The sequence below is a fragment of the Strigops habroptila genome, chromosome 5 (assembly GCF_004027225.2).
Source record: "Strigops habroptila isolate Jane chromosome 5, bStrHab1.2.pri, whole genome shotgun sequence".
Taxonomy (NCBI): domain Eukaryota; kingdom Metazoa; phylum Chordata; class Aves; order Psittaciformes; family Psittacidae; genus Strigops; species Strigops habroptila.
In genome coordinates this window covers 17,945,285-17,963,080 of record NC_044281.2, presented here as the reverse complement: position 1 = coordinate 17,963,080, position 17,796 = coordinate 17,945,285, and the positions used below count along the sequence as shown (strand labels likewise).

The 17,796-nt window shown below is 50.3% G+C and overlaps 1 protein-coding gene across 2 annotated transcripts; it reads left to right on the top strand.

Annotated features, from left to right (window-relative positions):
• Positions 1–310: 310 nt before the first annotated feature.
• Positions 311–17,036, top strand: HOXD4 (homeobox D4). Of its 2 annotated transcripts, XM_030488699.1 has the most exons (3): positions 311–650; positions 8,532–8,558; positions 13,453–17,036. In XM_030488699.1, exons 1-3 carry the CDS (start codon positions 443–445, stop codon positions 13,755–13,757), a joined length of 540 nt encoding a protein of 179 aa, XP_030344559.1. In that variant the 5' UTR covers positions 311–442; the 3' UTR covers positions 13,758–17,036. The 2 variants fall into 2 exon arrangements, with proteins under 2 accessions (XP_030344559.1, XP_030344558.1); XM_030488698.1 differs by lacking the exons at positions 311–650; positions 8,532–8,558 and adding an exon at positions 11,404–13,064.
• Positions 17,037–17,796: the final 760 nt, after the last annotated feature.

Below are 17,796 nucleotides of genomic sequence, written 5' to 3'. Positions count from 1 at the left end.
CGGATCTTCCGCGCCCGGCCGTGCCCGCGGGGCTCCGCCACTGCGCCCGGGGCGCGCAGGCCGTGGGCAGGCGGGACCGGGGACTCAGTAAAAGCTCAGCGCGCAGGCGAAAGAAACATGGCGCTGGGAAGCAGTATGTGCAAAATCCGCAAGGAATTGCAGTAAATTCCTTTTTGTTTGAAGAAAATTTACAACTTGGTAATAGACCTTTTTATGACCTATTTGGGCTCGTCATTGGCTGCGGCTGGTCATGTGCAGGCAGCGAGCGCTTTCATGGTCTTTTCCTGATTTCCCTGGCGAATTTCCCCCTGCATTCTGCCTTCAGAGAGCCTCAGCCCCTCTTTTTCTAACCTTTGTCTAGGCTGAGGTGTATGGCAGTCGCCCTCATGTTTGTGCCCAGCACCCTAAAACCCGCGGCTGGTCCCGCCACTGCCATGCTGACATGTACCCGGCCCCGCGACGCTTCCTCTCCCGCGACCGCGGGGGGATGCGCGGAGCTCCGCTCCGCCGCCGCGCTGCCTCCAGCCCCCAGCTCCTCTCCCGCCGCTTGTTGCCGATATATCCTCCGGCACACGGATTGCTACGAGGGTGCAAAATGGATTACAGCGACCGTCCCGGGCTCCTCCGCTGGCGGGCAGTGCCGCGAACCGGTAAGCACTCGGCTCCCCTCGGGATTGCCGTTGGTTCTCCGCGCCCGCGCACCGTCCCGCACCGCGGCACGGCGCCGTTTGCCCTGTCCTTCTGCCCCGCTGGTCACCTGTCCCTCGCAGTCCCTTATTTTCCCTAACACCATTGCTATTATTGTTATTACTACTATTATTGCTACTCTTACTGTTGCTGTTATTGCTATTGTAATTATTGGCATTGTTATTGTTATTAATAACGGTTGTGGGTACGCCGCGGGGTGCATGCGGCTGTTGCGCTGTCTGGCAAGGAAAAGGCGCTGCGGCCCGCGATGGCGCGGCGATCCGCGACCTTCCGCGCCGACGGGCGGAAGGCTGGGGCGTAGTGGGCGCAGGAAGCATTTCTTATGCGCGGGGTTTCTTCCAGTAAAAGGCATTTTTTGGGGGGAGTACTTTTTACCCTGCCAGTCTGAAGCGCGGTGTGGTGATGCTGCGGTTTGCTTTCCCCACAGCGAAAGGGCGGTCGCGTAACTTTAAAGCTTAACAGGTGTTTTCGCAGGAGAATCGGGGTCAGCGCTCCCGCAGAGGCGGAGGGCGCGGGGCGGTCCCGCGGAGCCGGTCGGGCCGGTGGTTGTGCCTGGGGCCCCGCCGGAGCGGTTTAGCATATCCTTCTCTCGCTGCACCGTGCATGAACCAGGGCTGAGGCTCCGACCGGCCCTGTGGGAGGCACACGGGCCGGGCTCCGCGGCCGCGCAGCGCGGGGAGGACTGCGCGGAGCCACGGCCGGAGGGCGCCTCCCAGCGCGGCTGCTGACCCGCGTGGAAATCATGGGGGGCTGAATGGGGGGAAAAAATCCCCCAAAAAACCCAACCCAGGTTTATTTTGAAATATATAGAGGAGGTAGAACAGTCACGTAAACTATATCTGCTATACCTCTATATGTGTATATCTCCATATCCGCATTACCTATACACTTATATATGTATGTTCTCTGTAGAACATTCATCCTTTGGAAGTACATTATTTTGAACGTATATGTATTATACAAATCTCCTCTCTATTTTCGAAATGTGAGTGCACGGTGGAAAACCCGCTGTCTGGCATTTGGTGTTTACATGGTTGGTCAGCGATGGACATGCACCATGCCATTGCACTGCAGGAATTCACCGAATCGCCAATTTACCTCAAAAGCAGCCGCTTATTTAGCGGTAAAGCAAACCGCCTGATCAAACCATCCGTAGTGAGGGTGAAAAGGGGTGGGTCGTGCCCCAGGTACGTATTTTGAAGCCTCAGGAGAAATTATTCTTTACTCCATCCCTGAGCATCTTCCCAGCTTGCTGAGCCAGAGCCCAGCTCAAGAAGCGATAGGATGCTTTTCCCTCCCGCTTTGGCTCGGCAGTAGCCGGCCGCCCTCCGCTGCTGAAGGACTTGGGGATTATTTGGGAGGAATCGTTTTCAACATAGCAACAGTCTTTCCGAGTAACTTGGAAAGTATGTATTGCGTTAGGTTTCAATCTCAGAATCTCTCCTAGGTGACACAGTAATTGTAGCTGCTTGGCTATAAATCTCTCCAAAAACTTCGAAAAATCTCGTCCTTGATCTGTTTTGAAATTTTTCGTAGCCTGAGGGAAAAGAAGGAAACAAAAGCAGGATGTTCTAATGAATTGTAATGTGCATGTGCGTCTGCGGGTCCATATGTTGATGTTGACACATACGGATACACATATGCATTTATGGTCCCACTGGTTTACGTGGAAGCTCAGCTTTTTTTCCTTTCTAAACGGCTTCTTTCCTTGCTCGTTTTTGCTCTTTTTTTTTTTTATTTTATTTTATTTTATTTTTTGCTCCCCCTTTCATTTATTTCATTAACATTGAAGCACACATAAGTATGTGTATGTTCTTAAATACGCTTATGTGTTTGTGAGTGTTCATAACTAACTCTGTATGGATGTGTATATATATATTTATGGCACATACGAGAACTGTATTTTTATATATATTTATACACCTATATAACGGGGGCGCCTGTGTGAGTGCATGTGTTGGTGTGCTGTGATTTTTGGAATACAGAATCCACATTTACATTTCTCACACCTGCTCCGTTTTCCGAAGTGTTTGGCAGAATTTATGAGTCATCTCATTTTTTTTGTTGAAAGGAAATAGCCGAGCCCTAGCCCACACTTTACTGACGCACGGGCAGTGAAAGAACAGCACCACAAAATAACCCGCAGGACAGGGCAGTCTGCGCTTCTCGGCAGTGCCCAGGTATCCCTGGAGCCAGCTGCCATTTGGGAAGTCAGGCTGGGCTCCCGCTTAGCTGCTCCAAGTTGCCCGGGCGAGAGGCGCAGTCTCTCCTCCCCGAGCCTGGCAGGGGTTTGGGGCAAGTAAGGGAGGCGATGTGAACCGCGGACCCCGGACACCCGAGCAAAGAAACACACGTTGGGTTTGTCTCTTGAGAACCTCAAATCCTGCCGATTCGTTTATTTCCCAATAATGTTTCTCTTTCCCCAAACAAATATAATTCTCATGGGGTGCTTTATGAGCGCTTGGGGCAGAAAAAAATCCGAACAAAGACAGTATTTCACCCCTTGGTTGGCAGGCAGCTGTTAAAGGTATTTACGGCTCTACTGCAGTGCGGCACTCAATACTGCTGAAGTGGGAGAGGAAAAAACAGGAAGCGAAAGGAAAAGATGAGGCACACAATAAACATTGCAGCAGGTCGTGGGGGCCGGGCGGGGCGCGGAGGAAGGGTCCTGCCAGAGACAAGAGGCAATAAAAGTGCATTCAGCAGCAGCAGGCTGTGCCCGAACCCAGCACTCGCTTCCCATCACCGCGGAGGGGGAGAAAGAAGGGGGAGCAGCCCGCATCGGCCACCCAGCGCCCCACGCCGGAGCCGACCCGGGCTGGACCCCGCCAGGGTGCCGGGGCTGCGGGCTCAGCCCAACCGCCTGCAAGGCCCCGCCGTAGAGGCCCGGCTCCTCCACCTCTGCCCGCGGATGGCGCCGCCCCGACGGCCCGGACCGGGATCGCCTGCCCGCGGCTCCCGCCCTCGGGTGGTCGGGCCAGGCCAGGCCGGGGTGCGGAGCAGAGCGGCCGCCGGGGGCGCGGCAGGCCCTGGCTGCCTCCACCAGGCATTTTGTCTCCACGGGCTCTTCCAGGAGAAGGCGCTGTAGGACAAGCCTGGCCGCTCTCCCGGGGAGAGCGGCCTGCAGCCCCGCCGCCCCCCACCGCCTGCCCCGGGCCTCGACCCGGCCTCCCGCCTGCCCACGAGAGAGGTCCACCGGCGGAGCCCTCCCCAGCCGTGGCCCAGTTGTCCCACTGCCTCCAGCACTGCGGCCTGCCCCCCGCCCCAGGTCCGCGGGCCCTTGCGCGCACCCGTGCGCGCCCCGCCGCCCTCCCTGCCTTTCCCCACTGTGCTGGCGGGGCTCACCTCGGGTGCCCCGCCGCCCTCCAGGTCACAGGCCCGCCCTTTGATGTCGGGCAGCCACTGCTTCCTTCTGTACCGCTTTGATGTGGGTGCCAGAGCACCATGGCGGCCTGCACCCTCCCCCCCGCCGGCTCCCTTCCCCCGGGCAGCGCCCCTCTGCCCCCTGCAAGCCGGGGCCTGGCAGCTTTCCCTGCCTCCGCCTCACCTGTTGCCTCCAGGATTCATCTTCCCCAGCCGTGCCCGGACATGACCCTGGCGATCTCCAGCCCCCCGGGCCGCGCCTGCCCCAGCTCGACGCTCTCACGGCCCCCGGACTCCCCTCCCTGCCCCGCGCTCCTCGCCCTCTTCCCCCGCGGACCCGGGGTGCCGCCGCCGCTGCCCCCGTTTGATGTCGGGGCGCGGCTCGCTACCGCCCTGCTCGCCCTGGGTCTCTGCTGCCGCCGGATCTGCCCGCGGGCGCAGGGAACTGCGGGCAGGGGCCTTTGCATGCCCACATCCTGCTCGGCGAGGGCATGGGAGGTGAGGTGACTGCTGAAAGGTCAGAGTTATGATAAAAGCTAGGAGGGCTAATATTTTGGACGCTATCTAGGCGTTCTGTAGGTCTTCAAAGTCGGAGATGGAGCCTGTCATTTTCTGGCAGTGTGGTCCTCGGGGTAGGATGCTGGTCATCATGTCTATCAAGTAGCATCGACAGCGACAGTGGTTTACACATGTGATTCAATTTCCCCAATCCTTTTATCGCAACAATAACCAGAGGGAAACCAATTGTTAACTTCATTCCACATCTTATCCACCTCCAGATCGTCAGCCCTGAATATGAGAACTTGCATAAAAGCAATGAACTGGCCAGAGCTTCAAAGTCAACTTTCGCATCTGCATTTTAGAATAAGAAATGTGAAAATTCTCTCTTCAAAATCTCGGGGCTAGAATTACTGAGTTGCTGAAACATTCATCTTCATCTTGCCCATGATCACAGGGAGCTGTATCTCATTCATCAACTCCTCACTATCCCACAGCCTCAACGTTCCCAGCCCCAGCCTCCTGGCCGCGTTTGCCCAAGGCATAAACCCGGCCCGGCGTTGCAGGGGCTGATACTCCGGCCGGGCGCCTGTAGCGCTGCCACGCCGCCTGCCTCGCCACGGCTCCTTTCCTCCCGCACCCTCGGGACGGGGCCGTGTCCAAACCAGGGGATTTTCTTGCTCACGGGGTAGGCCGAGAAAGCCGAAGCGGTCGCGGACACCCGGGAGGAGAGGGTGGGGAGCCGTGCACAGGGGCTGGAGCGCACCCGTGGCCCCCGCTGCCCAGGACCGGACCTCCTCCGCACCCAGCACCAGCTGCCAGGCCTGGGGCAAACGCTTCTGCCTCTGCATCGAGGTTCTTGTCGTCCCAGCCTCTTTTTCCTACATTTTGTTGGACTTCCCCGTTACACCCTACCCCTCACATCCCGATCCGTATCCTTGTCTCCCACCTTCTCAGGGGACCAGCACCCTGGCACTTTGCAGCTGCCCGCCGCTGAGGCCGTTCCCCAGATGCCAGAGAACACGGCGTGTTTTGGGGCGAGAGGGTGGGTGGAGGCTGCCACGGAGCCTGGTCCCAGGCAAGGCAACCCACTTCTGCCCCGGGGCGCCCCTCGGACTTTAATCGGCAGCCCGATAAAGCTTCTCAGACTCTAGCTTAAAGGTCGCCTTGCACAGTGCCCCTTCCAGCTGTCCTGGGCAGGGGAGGGCACAGGGGAAAGAATTATTCCCCGGCTTAGGCCATTATAGAAGCATGGAGGTGATGCTGAAAGATTAAGACATTGACACAGCAACAAAAACAGCAGAATGCAGAATAACCCTGGGTCGTAAAGAGAGAGCAGGAAAGGTGCTCAGGAGGCCTTTTGAACTCTGGAGGAAAACGAATTGATTAGCTGCGATTTGAGCCACCTAAAGAGCACGGCGAGAGCTGAGCTGCCTCTTTGGGGCGACTTCAAACTCGTGTAATAGGCAGATTGGGTAGGACATGGCCGAGTCAGAGCAGACCAGGAGGCACCTAACCAGGCACCACCCAGCTGGTGCCACCACCAGCTGGGACCTGAAGCTGTCTCACTTTTCAGAGCTGAGATCCAGCGCGGGAGCGTATTCATATCAGCACTCCCGGGCCGGGGCAGCGGCCGGTCCCGTCGGTCTGCGGCTGGTCCTCGACGGGGCTGACGCAGCTCCCTGCCTTCTGGGAAAGGCACAAGCCCCTCCTTGGAGGCACCGGGAGCTGCTGGCGGCTCCGACTTCCTCATTTTAGCCATGACAGATTGGGAGCTGATGCCCGGGTTCCTTTATGCTGTGCGGCTGCCAGGGACATTTGACTTCCTGTGCTCGGGCTCCTTGAAATTCCCATGTGCTAACTCACACCCTGCTCTCTTCACACCAGGGCTGTTTTATTGTTTTATAACCGTCCTCAAACTTCCAGTCCTCAAAGATCTCATTGTGGCAGGCTTCACACTTTCTCCCTCTCCAAAGCCCGGTACCCTCGCTGATTCCAGCAGTTTGGTCGCTCACAAGGGTCCGTCGGTGCCCGGGGAGCCCACAGCCTCTGGCACAGCTCTCCCGAGCCACAGCTCAGGAGGTGAAAGAGTCAAAACCGTTTTCCAGGGACGCCTGACCAAAATCCCAGAAACATCCAGGGAAGGGAGAGGGGGAAGTCCCTCTCCCCAGACCTCCTCTTTTTTTTTTTTTTCCCTCTCCTGGCAATGGGCTTCCCTGTCCCCGAAGAGGTGCAAAGAAAGGCTTGAATGGGTACCTACAGTTAAATGCACACGGCTCCTTTCGCAAAAGCAATTTGGGAGCTGTAACTCTCCTCTTAGCAGCTTTCCCTACAACGCGCTGCTCAGAAAGGCCGGCATTATGCCGCGAAGCTGACCTTCTGCCCATCCCCGCTACTCCGACCCAGTCCTGTTTTATAGGACAGATTCAGTGAACCTTTATTTAGCGAATAAAAGTTTAAAGCCGAAGGTTATTTATGGTTCCGCAGAGATAGGTCCTGAGTGGCTATTTAGGAGCACGTGATTCCAATAAACTTTGTTTTATGGCTTGAGAGTTGACAAGCCAAAATATAATTCCCACCATAAATTAGTTTAAGAGCATACAAGTGCAGATGCTTTCGTTCCTGGAAGCAGTAATCGGGAAAGTGTTAGCAGGGAACCGTCTGCGGGAATGCGGCCGTGCAAGCACCTCTGCTCCCGGGTCCCCCCGGCCGCGGGGGGAGCGCACAGTAAGTCCGCTACCAGCCTCCCCGCCGCCGCGCTCGGGATGCCGCTGGGCCCCGAGCAGCGCTGCGGGACTAGGGCACCAGCGCTGCTCCGCACGGCCCCGCGGAACGGCTTTCAGGGGAAAACGGACAGGTAGAGCCCAGGTGGCTAGGGCAGCGCCGGGATGAGCGGGGTGCTCCCAACGGAGGTTTCTGAATTTAACGGGACACCTTATCCGGAACTAACCTTTATTTATTATCCAGAAGAAAAAAAAGATAAAAGGGAAAGGGAGGGTAAGGGAATGTTTAGTGCTGAAATGCTGATGTGACTCCACCGTCCTCTCAAGCTCTAAATGTTAACCAGAGCGGGCAGAACTAATTTTTTTCTTTTTTTTTCTTTCTTTTTTTTCTAACAAAACCCAATCTTGGGAGGCTACCTAGTGAACTATAGATACCGGGGCAATTGTTCTGTGTGTAACACAGTAACTCTCCAAGATACCGTAAGAAGGCAATAGACGAGGTTGAAAAATCGCTCACAGAAAAGAATCCCCCAATATTATTTACTTTTAAACATACGATGCGTTTCAGGAGCGTTAGGCTGGGCGCGTGGTTTTATTTTGCTTATTGTGATCTTTGAATGCATTTATTAGAAGATCTGAAAGAAAGTTCAAGTCAAATCTATCCTAAAAGGCAAACAAAGACGCATGTCTCGTGGTTACTGTTAGGTTAATTAGGTGATCTTAAAGGGGACCTATCTTAGAGTAATCCCAGCTTTATTCTTATCAAATTCTAGCTCTTTCTGTGCTCAGCATGGTTATGATGCTGCGTGGCATACTGTGATGTTTTATGGGTGATGGTTTAGCAAAGGTGATCTGAATATTTCATTTGTGACTGGATTGCCATAGAACAAAAAGAAAAAAAAAAAAAAAGGCCTTTGTTATTCTTTTTTTCCATCAGTGAAAGAGGGAGGTCTAATTTTTCATTCCCTTTAGAAATTAACTGGTATAAAATCTAGACTATGAACATTAAAAGTGAAAAATCACACCCCAGGCACAGGGAAAGCGTCTGTTCATAAAAAAACTGCCTGAATGCAACGTGGTCCTCATCCGGAAGGGACTTCCACCCCACCACTCTGCTGCTCGCAGGATTTACCACCAGCTCCTCTCTGTCTTCATCTACCAAACGGGTTCTGTAACTGTTCTCCAGAAATATCACCCGTATGTGGAATACAACAGTAACAAACGTTTTTATTGCAACAGGTTCGCCAGTATGGAGGAACATCCACGGTGAGTAACCTTTTATTTCTTGTACAGTTTGTGTTGCTTGAAAATCCTGTTTCTTCCCTTCAGACTGGAAGAATTAAGAATGATGTATACCTGCTGAATATTGCTAACACACCCCCCCCAAAAAAAAAAAAAAAAAAGAAAAAGAAGAGGCAAAAGGCTATGTCAGCAGGGGAAGGCTCTTGTGGTGTTGGTTTGTGGTACCATGTCATAATCCTGGCTAGCGTTAAACGTAGAGGTGCAGCCTCCTGTGGGGTTATTATGGGCTGTACAGGTGTCCTTCTGCTCTTAGGCACTCTGAAGCAATTAACAGCAATTCCATTTCGGCTGGGCAGGTCTGTACAGCGCCTCCCCGCGCAGAGCCTGGGTGGATCACGTTGTGTCCCAGCGCCTCACAACCTTGGCTACTCCCACTCTTCTCTCTAGACGGGATTCAAAGCAGAGCCGTGCCTGCGATCTAACGTTAGCCTCCCTTGGCACAACCTAGTGAACGGCCGAAAGAGGCTGCCAGCGCCAGCCACCAGGGTCAGCCATCCATGCAGCAGGGTCGCGCCCATCCGCCGCTGCTGGGTCTCCTCCGGGAAAGGGAGACTCAAATGTGGACTGAAATGTTGGGAAAGCAAGGAAGGGACTGGGTGTCTGAGCTTAGGAGAGCGACCTTTTACTGCAGGGGTTTTCGCATCCCCGATGGTCCCTCGGGAGTTGGCCGAGGGGAGGGCAGCAGGTCCGTGTGTGGCAGGAAACGCTGTTGAACCTCTCTGGCTTCAGGAAGCAGCTAAGTGCGTTAGTCCTGGTGCTTCAGGCTGAGAGTGGCTTGTGTCTCAAACAGGAAAAGAAAGCCTGGTATATTTGGAGATGCGTTAGGTACACATTGCCCTCCCCTCTTCTGCCAGCCCTGTTCTGGCCGGGAGGAGCCTGTAGAGGAGCAGAGCTGTGTTTGTTTGCGTTTCTCCCTGTTTCCTCTCCCTGCTTGCTGATAAATAACCTCTTTCACTGCTTGTGCCAGGCTCCTTCTCTTTTTGCCTTACATTGTGATATTGGTTTTCGAGCCCTTTAAATACGAACTAAAAGATCGCCTCCAGCGTTGTAGTTTTAATTTTGTTCCATAGGTAACTTTCCTCCCCCTGTAGCTCAGCCCTGCGCTATGCAGATGCCCTTGGCATTTTATTCCAGGGCCGGCCCTAAATGTATGGATTGCTTGTTTTCTGCCCAAGTACATTTAGCATACTGATTATGAACCAGAATACAAAAAGCCTGATAGATCAAAAGCATTTTGTATGGGCAGTTGAACAGGAGGTGAATATATAACGCTTTTGTTCATCAATAACTCTTTGGCTTTGACCTGTCTGAGCAAGTCGTGCAATAAGGTGAAACGCAGGTCACGGCGTCTAACAAATATGAAAATGTGTAGTATTAAGCAGAGCAGAGAGCTGCTGCTTCCCCGACCCCACTGCTTCTCCATGGGCATCCCTCGGCGGGTTTGTCTGCTCCCGGGGGCTGCCCCAAAGCCCACCTCGCTTTGTGGGTGTGTGTGTTTCACCCTGCCAGTTCAGCTGGGTGGTTAACACACTCCCCGGGGGGGAGGTATCCCCTGTCCCCTCGGAAAAAGGAGGAGAAAGCGCGGAGAGAGGCTCAAAATAGTTGGGTGGAGGTTAAAATAATCCGGGAGGGGAGAGGGGGGCACGACGATGACAGAGAGGGGGAAGGAGATTAGGGGCACAAAGTCGTTTCGAGTTGCACTTGCTGTGAAGAAGACACCAGGGCAGTGGTAAGAAAGCAGATGTTTAAAAATAGCATCCCCAGATCAGGCAGCTGGGAGTTGGAGCCAGGGAAACAAACTGGTACACATCACTCGGATAAGCGCAACACCCCCAAATCTGCCCTCCGCAGTGGTTGGATGTATCACCCCCGCACCGTTATTTGTCCTTATGGTGCCTGTTTTAAATAGTGGAAGGAGAAGAGACTGACCGCAGGACAGCAGTGAGGAGCTGGGTCAGACACAATTCATGAACTTTTGTGCTCCTGTGTGCCGCTGTCGACAAAGTAAAAATAATGAAACTTTGTGATATGTTTGTAAATGATTTCGGCTGACCTCTCGCCCTGCCCTTCACCATAAACGCTACGGAGGGGAGAACCTGGGAGGGTGCGAGGCTGCGGCTCACAGGCAGCTCGCAGGGATAATAGCTAGACCAGCATAATGGGATGAAGGTAAATTTGGAAACTCTCTTCTTCCCGATAGCGACTAACTCCAGCCTTTACTCTTCTCTTTTTCACCAATCGCTGTTTATGTTGTCGGCTGTTTTTCTTCTGTTTCGATATCTTTTTTTTTTTTTATTCTTTTATATTTTAGGGGGGAGGGGAAATTCTAATTATGGAGAATCTCTTTAGATTCGTGTTAGTCTAAATAGCTAAAGACTCTTTCTAAATTCTTTTAACCATTATTATTCCAAGTGGCGGGATGTGAACGGTAACGTCCGTTTTCGTAAAGAGGACGTAAACGGCAGAGCATTTAAAGTGAGCAGCAGGTCTTTCTGAGAATTTGGTAGGCGAAATTCGTCGCTATTAATTGCTGGAGAGTCGTATGGCTGTCTTGCAGCAATAATAAGAAGCGTGAATCTTTCCTGAAATCCCACCTTCCTGCAAATCCGTACCTCAGAACTGAGTCCCAGCAGAATAGTTTGCATTCCTCAGAAGACAGTAAGGACTAAGAGAATTGCAAAGCCCTGCTATATTGTAGATGAAAACAGAATGTTATTACGTTGTCTATATATACCCTGTAGAACCGAATTTGTGTGATATTCATATAGTCACAGATTCGATTCTAGGGGAATATATGGTCGATGCAAAAACTTCACCTTTCTGCAAATGGTTAGAAGTTTAAATACTGGCGGAATCAAAAGGCATGTCCGTGCTGAACACACAGAAATTACAAAAGTTTTTCTGCCTCTCTCCTATTTGGTAGGTTTTAGGACGTCTCTTCAAATTTCAGTTGTCGTTCAGTCGTAACTCTCACTGACAGACTGTGAATCTAAACAATTAATCTCACCAGAAGTTATAAATTTTATTTAAAAAAATAAAAAATATTTACCAATCGGTGAATGAATCTTTTAAAAGATGTTCATAAATTAGCTAGATATGCCAGACGTTAGCAAAATTTTCCCATCGAGGGTCCAGATCGCATCCAAATATTTACAACAACAGCAAAAGAGCAGCATTCGCCTCATTGGAAGGTATTTCCTTGTGCTCCAGGAGTGATATTGATGAATGAAGACCGAATTTATCTCATTAAAGCCGTGATATTTTTAACCTAATTAAATGCCGTCTCCAGTTCAATTGATTGAACTTTAGTGGTTAAAAGTGAACGGTTTCTTGCCATCTCTATGGTTTTACACGCATACGTGTACAACTTTACATATATAGGCGTGCGTTGGCTTCTGTGCGCGCATACGTATGCACGGAGATATATATTGAGGCTTGAAAGTGAATGAGAAGTTACTGATTGCCTAATTTTATTCAGCAGAACTAAATTCTGGTAACTTTTGGATGACCTCTGCGAGACAAAGACAGAACAGATCTATTGTACAACATATTACCCTCTTCTTGGATGGCTTTGCTTTACCTCGCCTCCTTATCGGTTTCCTCCTTTTTTAACCCCACTTCAGCTCCTCGCTCCGAATATTTCTTTCGGTGTTTTACTTAAAGCGAGGTAACGAACCCCGGCGGCAGTCGCAGATGGGAAATCAGACGGCGGGGCACAGTCCGCCGGGGCGGAGGGCCGCCAGCTCAGACAAAAGGCTGGCCCAACCTGCGGGCCAGGGAGACCACCGCTGCCCCAGGGGTGCCCCGGCACCCCTGGCACCTGCTCGGGGGGTGAGACCCGCCGGGGAGGGGGGTCACTCGGTTACGGGGATATTCTGGGGTGAAATCGGTGGAAACGCTGAGCTGCGGCGAAATCCGGTGATGGGCTCCCGGCTCCCCATTGGCCGGGCCGGTCACATGCCCGCCTAACTTTATTCAGTTGACAGCAAGTAGGAGGGCTCTATGGCAGGGGGAAAAAAGACAACACGAGAAAAATTAGTATTTTCTACCTTCAGAAATTAATGGCCATGAGTTCGTACATGGTGAACTCCAAGTATGTGGATCCCAAATTTCCTCCTTGCGAGGAATATTTGCAGAACAGCTACCTAGGCGAGCAAGGGGCCGAGTACTACAGTGCCTCGCAGGGCTCTGATTTCCAGCACCAGGGACTCTACCCACGGTCAAACTACAGCGAACAGCCCTTTAGCTGTAGCAATGCCCAAGGCTCTGCCGTGCAGCCACGGGGTCACGGACAGGAGCAATCCGGCCCGGCGAGCCACTTCCCCGGCCAAGCAGAGCATTGTCCACCGCCTCCAATGCCCAACTCGAGAGCCTGCAGCCAGCAGCCGGCCCTCAAACCCCCACACGGGTCGGCACTTAAGCAGCCAGCAGTAGTTTACCCCTGGATGAAGAAAGTCCATGTTAACTCGGGTAAGGATCCTCTTCTTACTTTGCTCTTCTACCCTGCCTCCGGCCGCCCTCAGCGGCGCTCGCTCGAGTCCCTGCCAGGCTCCTGGGCGAGCTTTTTAAGCCGAGGTAGCCAATTACACTCGTCATAAATTTTTATTGCCGAGGAAATAGGCCGTTGGCCATGAGGGGCTTTGCCGTGCAAGGAGAAAACTCCATTTCAGGAGCCTGCTAGGGGCTCCTAGCCTACCTAGCTGCCTGCCTTAGTGAGGGGAGAGCAGTCCGTCCATTGTAAGGCACCGGGACGAGCCCAGCCCGGCCACATGTTCGCAGCTCGTAAGGTTTTTCTTTTGTAAAGTCGAACCGGCAAGTCAAGATTAGCTTTGTAAAGTTCTCCGTATTTTTTTCCCAGTGAATCCCAATTACAACGGAGGGGAACCTAAACGCTCCCGCACAGCTTACACCAGACAGCAAGTCCTAGAACTGGAAAAAGAATTTCATTTTAACAGGTACCTGACCAGGCGCCGCCGTATCGAGATAGCCCACACTTTGTGTCTCTCTGAGCGCCAGATCAAGATCTGGTTTCAGAACAGAAGAATGAAGTGGAAAAAAGATCACAAACTGCCCAACACGAAGGGCAGGTCTTCTTCCTCTGGTTCAAACCCCCATTTACAGACTGGTTCCAAGGACCATCAGACTGACTTGACAACTTTGTAGAAGAGGTGAAATTTTCCATTTCATCCTTCGCTTCTGACCAGTACTGTGCATAACTGACACTGCCCAAGCAGAACCTGCATGTAGCAGCTAAGGACTCGAGAAACTGTCATCTTTCTTTAAGGTACTGTTGTACAAAGGAGACAAAACGCTACTTTGGACTTTATTTTATTTGCCTCTGCTAGCACAACCTAAAAACAAAAGGAAAAAAAAAGAAAAGGGAGGGGGTGGGGAGAGAAGGAAGAGAGAAAGGGAGGGGAAAAAAAAGAGAAAGAAAGAAAAGAAACATCATGCAGGCAGTGGGAATTGGGAAAATATTAAACGAGACCTTCTGTCCATAAAAAGTAATAAATCATTGAAAATGAAACTGTCCTGTGTTTCAGTTTTGAATTTGAAAGTGAAGGTTTGATGCTTTATTCTGGGTTTTTTACTTTTAATTGTCTTTTTATCCCATGCAATTTTGGGAGGATGCATTTGGGCAAGTTAAGGACAGGAAATTTATAGCATAGTCTTTTATTTGAACATGAAGATTACTAATTGTGAACTTATTGTGCTGCTTTACCTTTCTTGGTGTAATGAAAATACTTGCTCATTTCCATAACGTCTCAGAAGGTGTGCAGAGGACTTCAGTGAAAACGGGTTATTCTATGTACTGATAGTGTTAGTGTATTTATTTATTTGTTAAGTAGAAGAGTGCAGAAAAAAAGAAAAATAGTCAAACCAAAAACGGGGAAGGGGAGCTGAAATACAACATTTCTCCTTCCCAGTCTCATGAACACATGTATAATGTTTACTTGTCTTGAACGTACACAACTTTCTTGTCCGTTTTTTTTTTTTTTAATTTCCTTCTTTGTGAATAGGAAAAGCATCCCTGCTCCTTACCGTGTGCCATCCAGGGCTAGAAGGCTTGAAATCTGTTTCCAAAGTCTGCTCTGCTCAGTGCTGTGCTTTAAACCATCGATACCTCATTTAAAAATGGAGGGGGAAGGGGGGTGGAAACAAGAAAAAAAAAAAAAAAAGAGACCACAACAAAATAACTCTCCAACAAAAAAATAAAAAGAAAACCCCAGAGTGAAAAATCTATGCGATTTCTGATATAACCTGAGCCATTCAAAGCTGAATGCATTCTTTCAACCAGATTTTGAATTTCTTTTCTGTTCGAGAGTGAGAGGGGCGATGTGGGTTGTGCTTTGTTTTGTTTGGGTGTTATTTTGGTCCTTTTTTTTTTTTTTTTTTTTTTGAAGAACAGTGATTGTTTTTAAGCAAACCACATGACTGCCATGGTTGGAAGTCTCTCAGAGAGTCGTTTTCAGGGAAAGAGGAAAGGCTTGGACGGGAGCAGATCTGGTCTAATATCCACGGATTTGTCCCTGGTTGTTGGCTGCATCGTGCCAAAGTTTTAGTGCTCTGTAACTACCAAACCCAGCCAAACCAGCTCCCTCAGTCACTTACACCTCCGCTCAGGCGATTTTAAAGCTCAGCCCTTATCTCCTGCACCCTCAGGGCAGCCTGAGAGAGGAACCATATCAGCGAAATTGTAACGAGGTGATCCCTTTATTAAAGAGAAAAGGGGCAAAGAAGGAAACTCTGAGTAAAGGTGGAAGGGAGGTGGAAGGAGCAGGGGGTGAGTTAACGTGCCCATTTCCAGGCTGGGTGCTTCCCACCCAAGACCCACCGTTTTTTGGGGTCGCTCGGGAAAACGTGGCCAAAACGGGCTTGAATGCATTCGAAAATGAAAGGCGAGCTTTTCAACAGGAGGGTATTCGACAGCATTAACTGTGGCCAGCGGTTAATTTCTGTCCCTTTCTCATCCCTAGAAGTCCGCAAAGTGTCTTTAAGACTTGGTCTTTTGTTTTAGAGCCTGGAGAAGACTCTTTGTTCTTCCTTAGGGTTAGCCCAGTTCTCAGACTTGCACATGGCAATACTTGAATATCTCCACGTCGTGATATTAAAGATGGATATTCCCACATTATTCGCATAATTGTTTCTATGACAAAAAGCACCGAGTTCATACATAGTAAAGACGTCTTTTTTCTGACGCCTTCACGTTGAGAAGCTGAAAAGGTATTTTACTGAAGTTCGGCTAAATTGCAGGAGCAGGTTCACCCAGAGGACAAATTTTCTATTCGATTAGTTGTATTTCAGCCGGGAAGAGTGACCTCTAAACCCTTAACCTTTTGGACCCAAACTACCCTTCCCTTTCTCTGGCATGGAGAGCAGATAGCGGGAGCGCTTGAGGAGGGAATTCCTGAGGCAAGTTTTCAAGTTTTGTTATACCCAGATCCTGTGGTAGCGGCCTTTCTTCTGCAGAGCTGTCCAAAGCCCTCCCTTTGCTCTTCAGATGAATCTAGGGAAAGACAAAAAAAAAAAAAAAAGAAAAAAGAAAAAAGAAAAAAGGAAAACGAACCCTCCCAAAAAAGGGGGGTGGGGGTAACCCTCTCTGGCCGTTCTTGAAAATCCCCCCTCCTGGATCCCCGCTGTTTACTCAAAGTCTGTGATACGTTGGCTGTGAGCAGGGCAAAAATGTTATTGGAGAGAGAGCAACCAACTTTGGCATCTGTGGTACAGTTCTGGAAAATAGTGGCCTAGGATAACCAAATCCTTACTTTGTGCTCCTTATCTACCGAGATGGCTTCCGAAGTTAAAGGACCAAATTCTTCTCCCAGATTTCCTTCCCTTCCCACTGAAGTCAAACAGGGATGTATCTGCGAGCAGAATTTGCCTCATCGTCTTTTGAAATGTTAATATCTCCAAGACGAGTGTTGGGTTCAGCACAGCTCTTACAGCCCCGGTTGCAAGCCCTCTTTGAGCAAGGCTGGGGCACTGTCAGTTTACACAGTTGTAATTGCGCTATAAGCTCGGAGAATACGTTAACTGGAGGCAAAAAGTACCAAAAGAAATAGTTTCCGGATGCCAATACTCTGAAGGGTCAGGAATGTCTGTAATAACGACCAGAAGCACCCACTGGTCATTGTCTCCCCTGCAAAACGAACTTGAAGTTTATTTCTTACTGGTTTTTAACCCTCCTCCAGAGTTACCTAGTGTAGGAAAGGAAACTGGTTATTTTTGTTTATCATGAGTGAAGCCTTGTGCGTTGACGCCTTTGTTAAACGGTTGCATTGTCCAGCAATACTCTCATCTCTGCTGAAGTGTAATGCTTTTTATAGACTTTGCCAATGTTTTGCTGCCATTGATTAAAGCGTTATTTATACTAATTGTCGCCTGTAGTTTTGATGTAAGTCCTCCATATACATTTGAAATAATAAAAGGTGTAGAGAAATAGATTCTGGTTTGTACCTTGAACAAACAGTCCTCACAAGGTGGGTCTTTCTGCCGTGAAAATGCTGGTCCCTCCCATCATTACAGTGTTAAAAGATGAGTGACTCTGCATAGCATCCTTCCAAATGTCCCTTTGAACAGGTCTGCTGATTGCCCCAGCTATAATGGTGTGACTCTAGGCCAAGCTGGAGTCTATATTTACATTTAGGCTGCAGTTAAAAGTGCCTGTCATCCATTTGCTACTGCTTTGCATTTAACAAGCCCTCCTAGAATGACTCCCGGATTTATGCATGTGCGGTAGGAAGCAAGGAGCCACACCTGAAGTCACCTCGATCCCCACACAGATGGGTGCATTTTAGGTGAGTCTTGGAAGGAATCCATTCAAAAAAAGAAATGGAAATTTGAAATGGAAATGCTGGGAGTAGCTCTTCCTGAGCAGTAAGCTTCCTTTTTTAATTTTTAAAATTTATTTATTCATTTATTTTTTTCAGCCGATACAAACCCAAGGTCAGGAGAAAACACAAACTTGGAGAATTTAAACTTTCCAGTGCACCTAAGGCAAACATTTATTTATTTATTTTTAATCCCCCTGCCTAAGTACTTCAGGCAACAACATGCACCTCTGGCCAGCAGAAGTCGATTGCGGTATTATTGTCAGAAGTATTTGCCACCGAAGGCTTGTCCTCCCCTGGAGCGTGGTCAAGGCAGGGTCCAAAGGGAACGCCCTCCGCTCGGACAGGGCAGGAGGGGGGTGCCCGGGCGA

What these genes read in the sequence shown, in the direction of transcription:
- HOXD4 (XM_030488698.1), top strand. Translation starts at nt 12,656, where the DNA reads ATGGCCATGAGTTCGTACATGGTGAACTCCAAGTATGTGGATCCCAAA. An exon ending in GAAAGTCCATGTTAACTCGG is followed by an intron (nt 13,065 to 13,452) that starts GTAAGGATCCTC and finishes TTTTTTTCCCAG; the next exon opens with TGAATCCCAATTACAACGGA.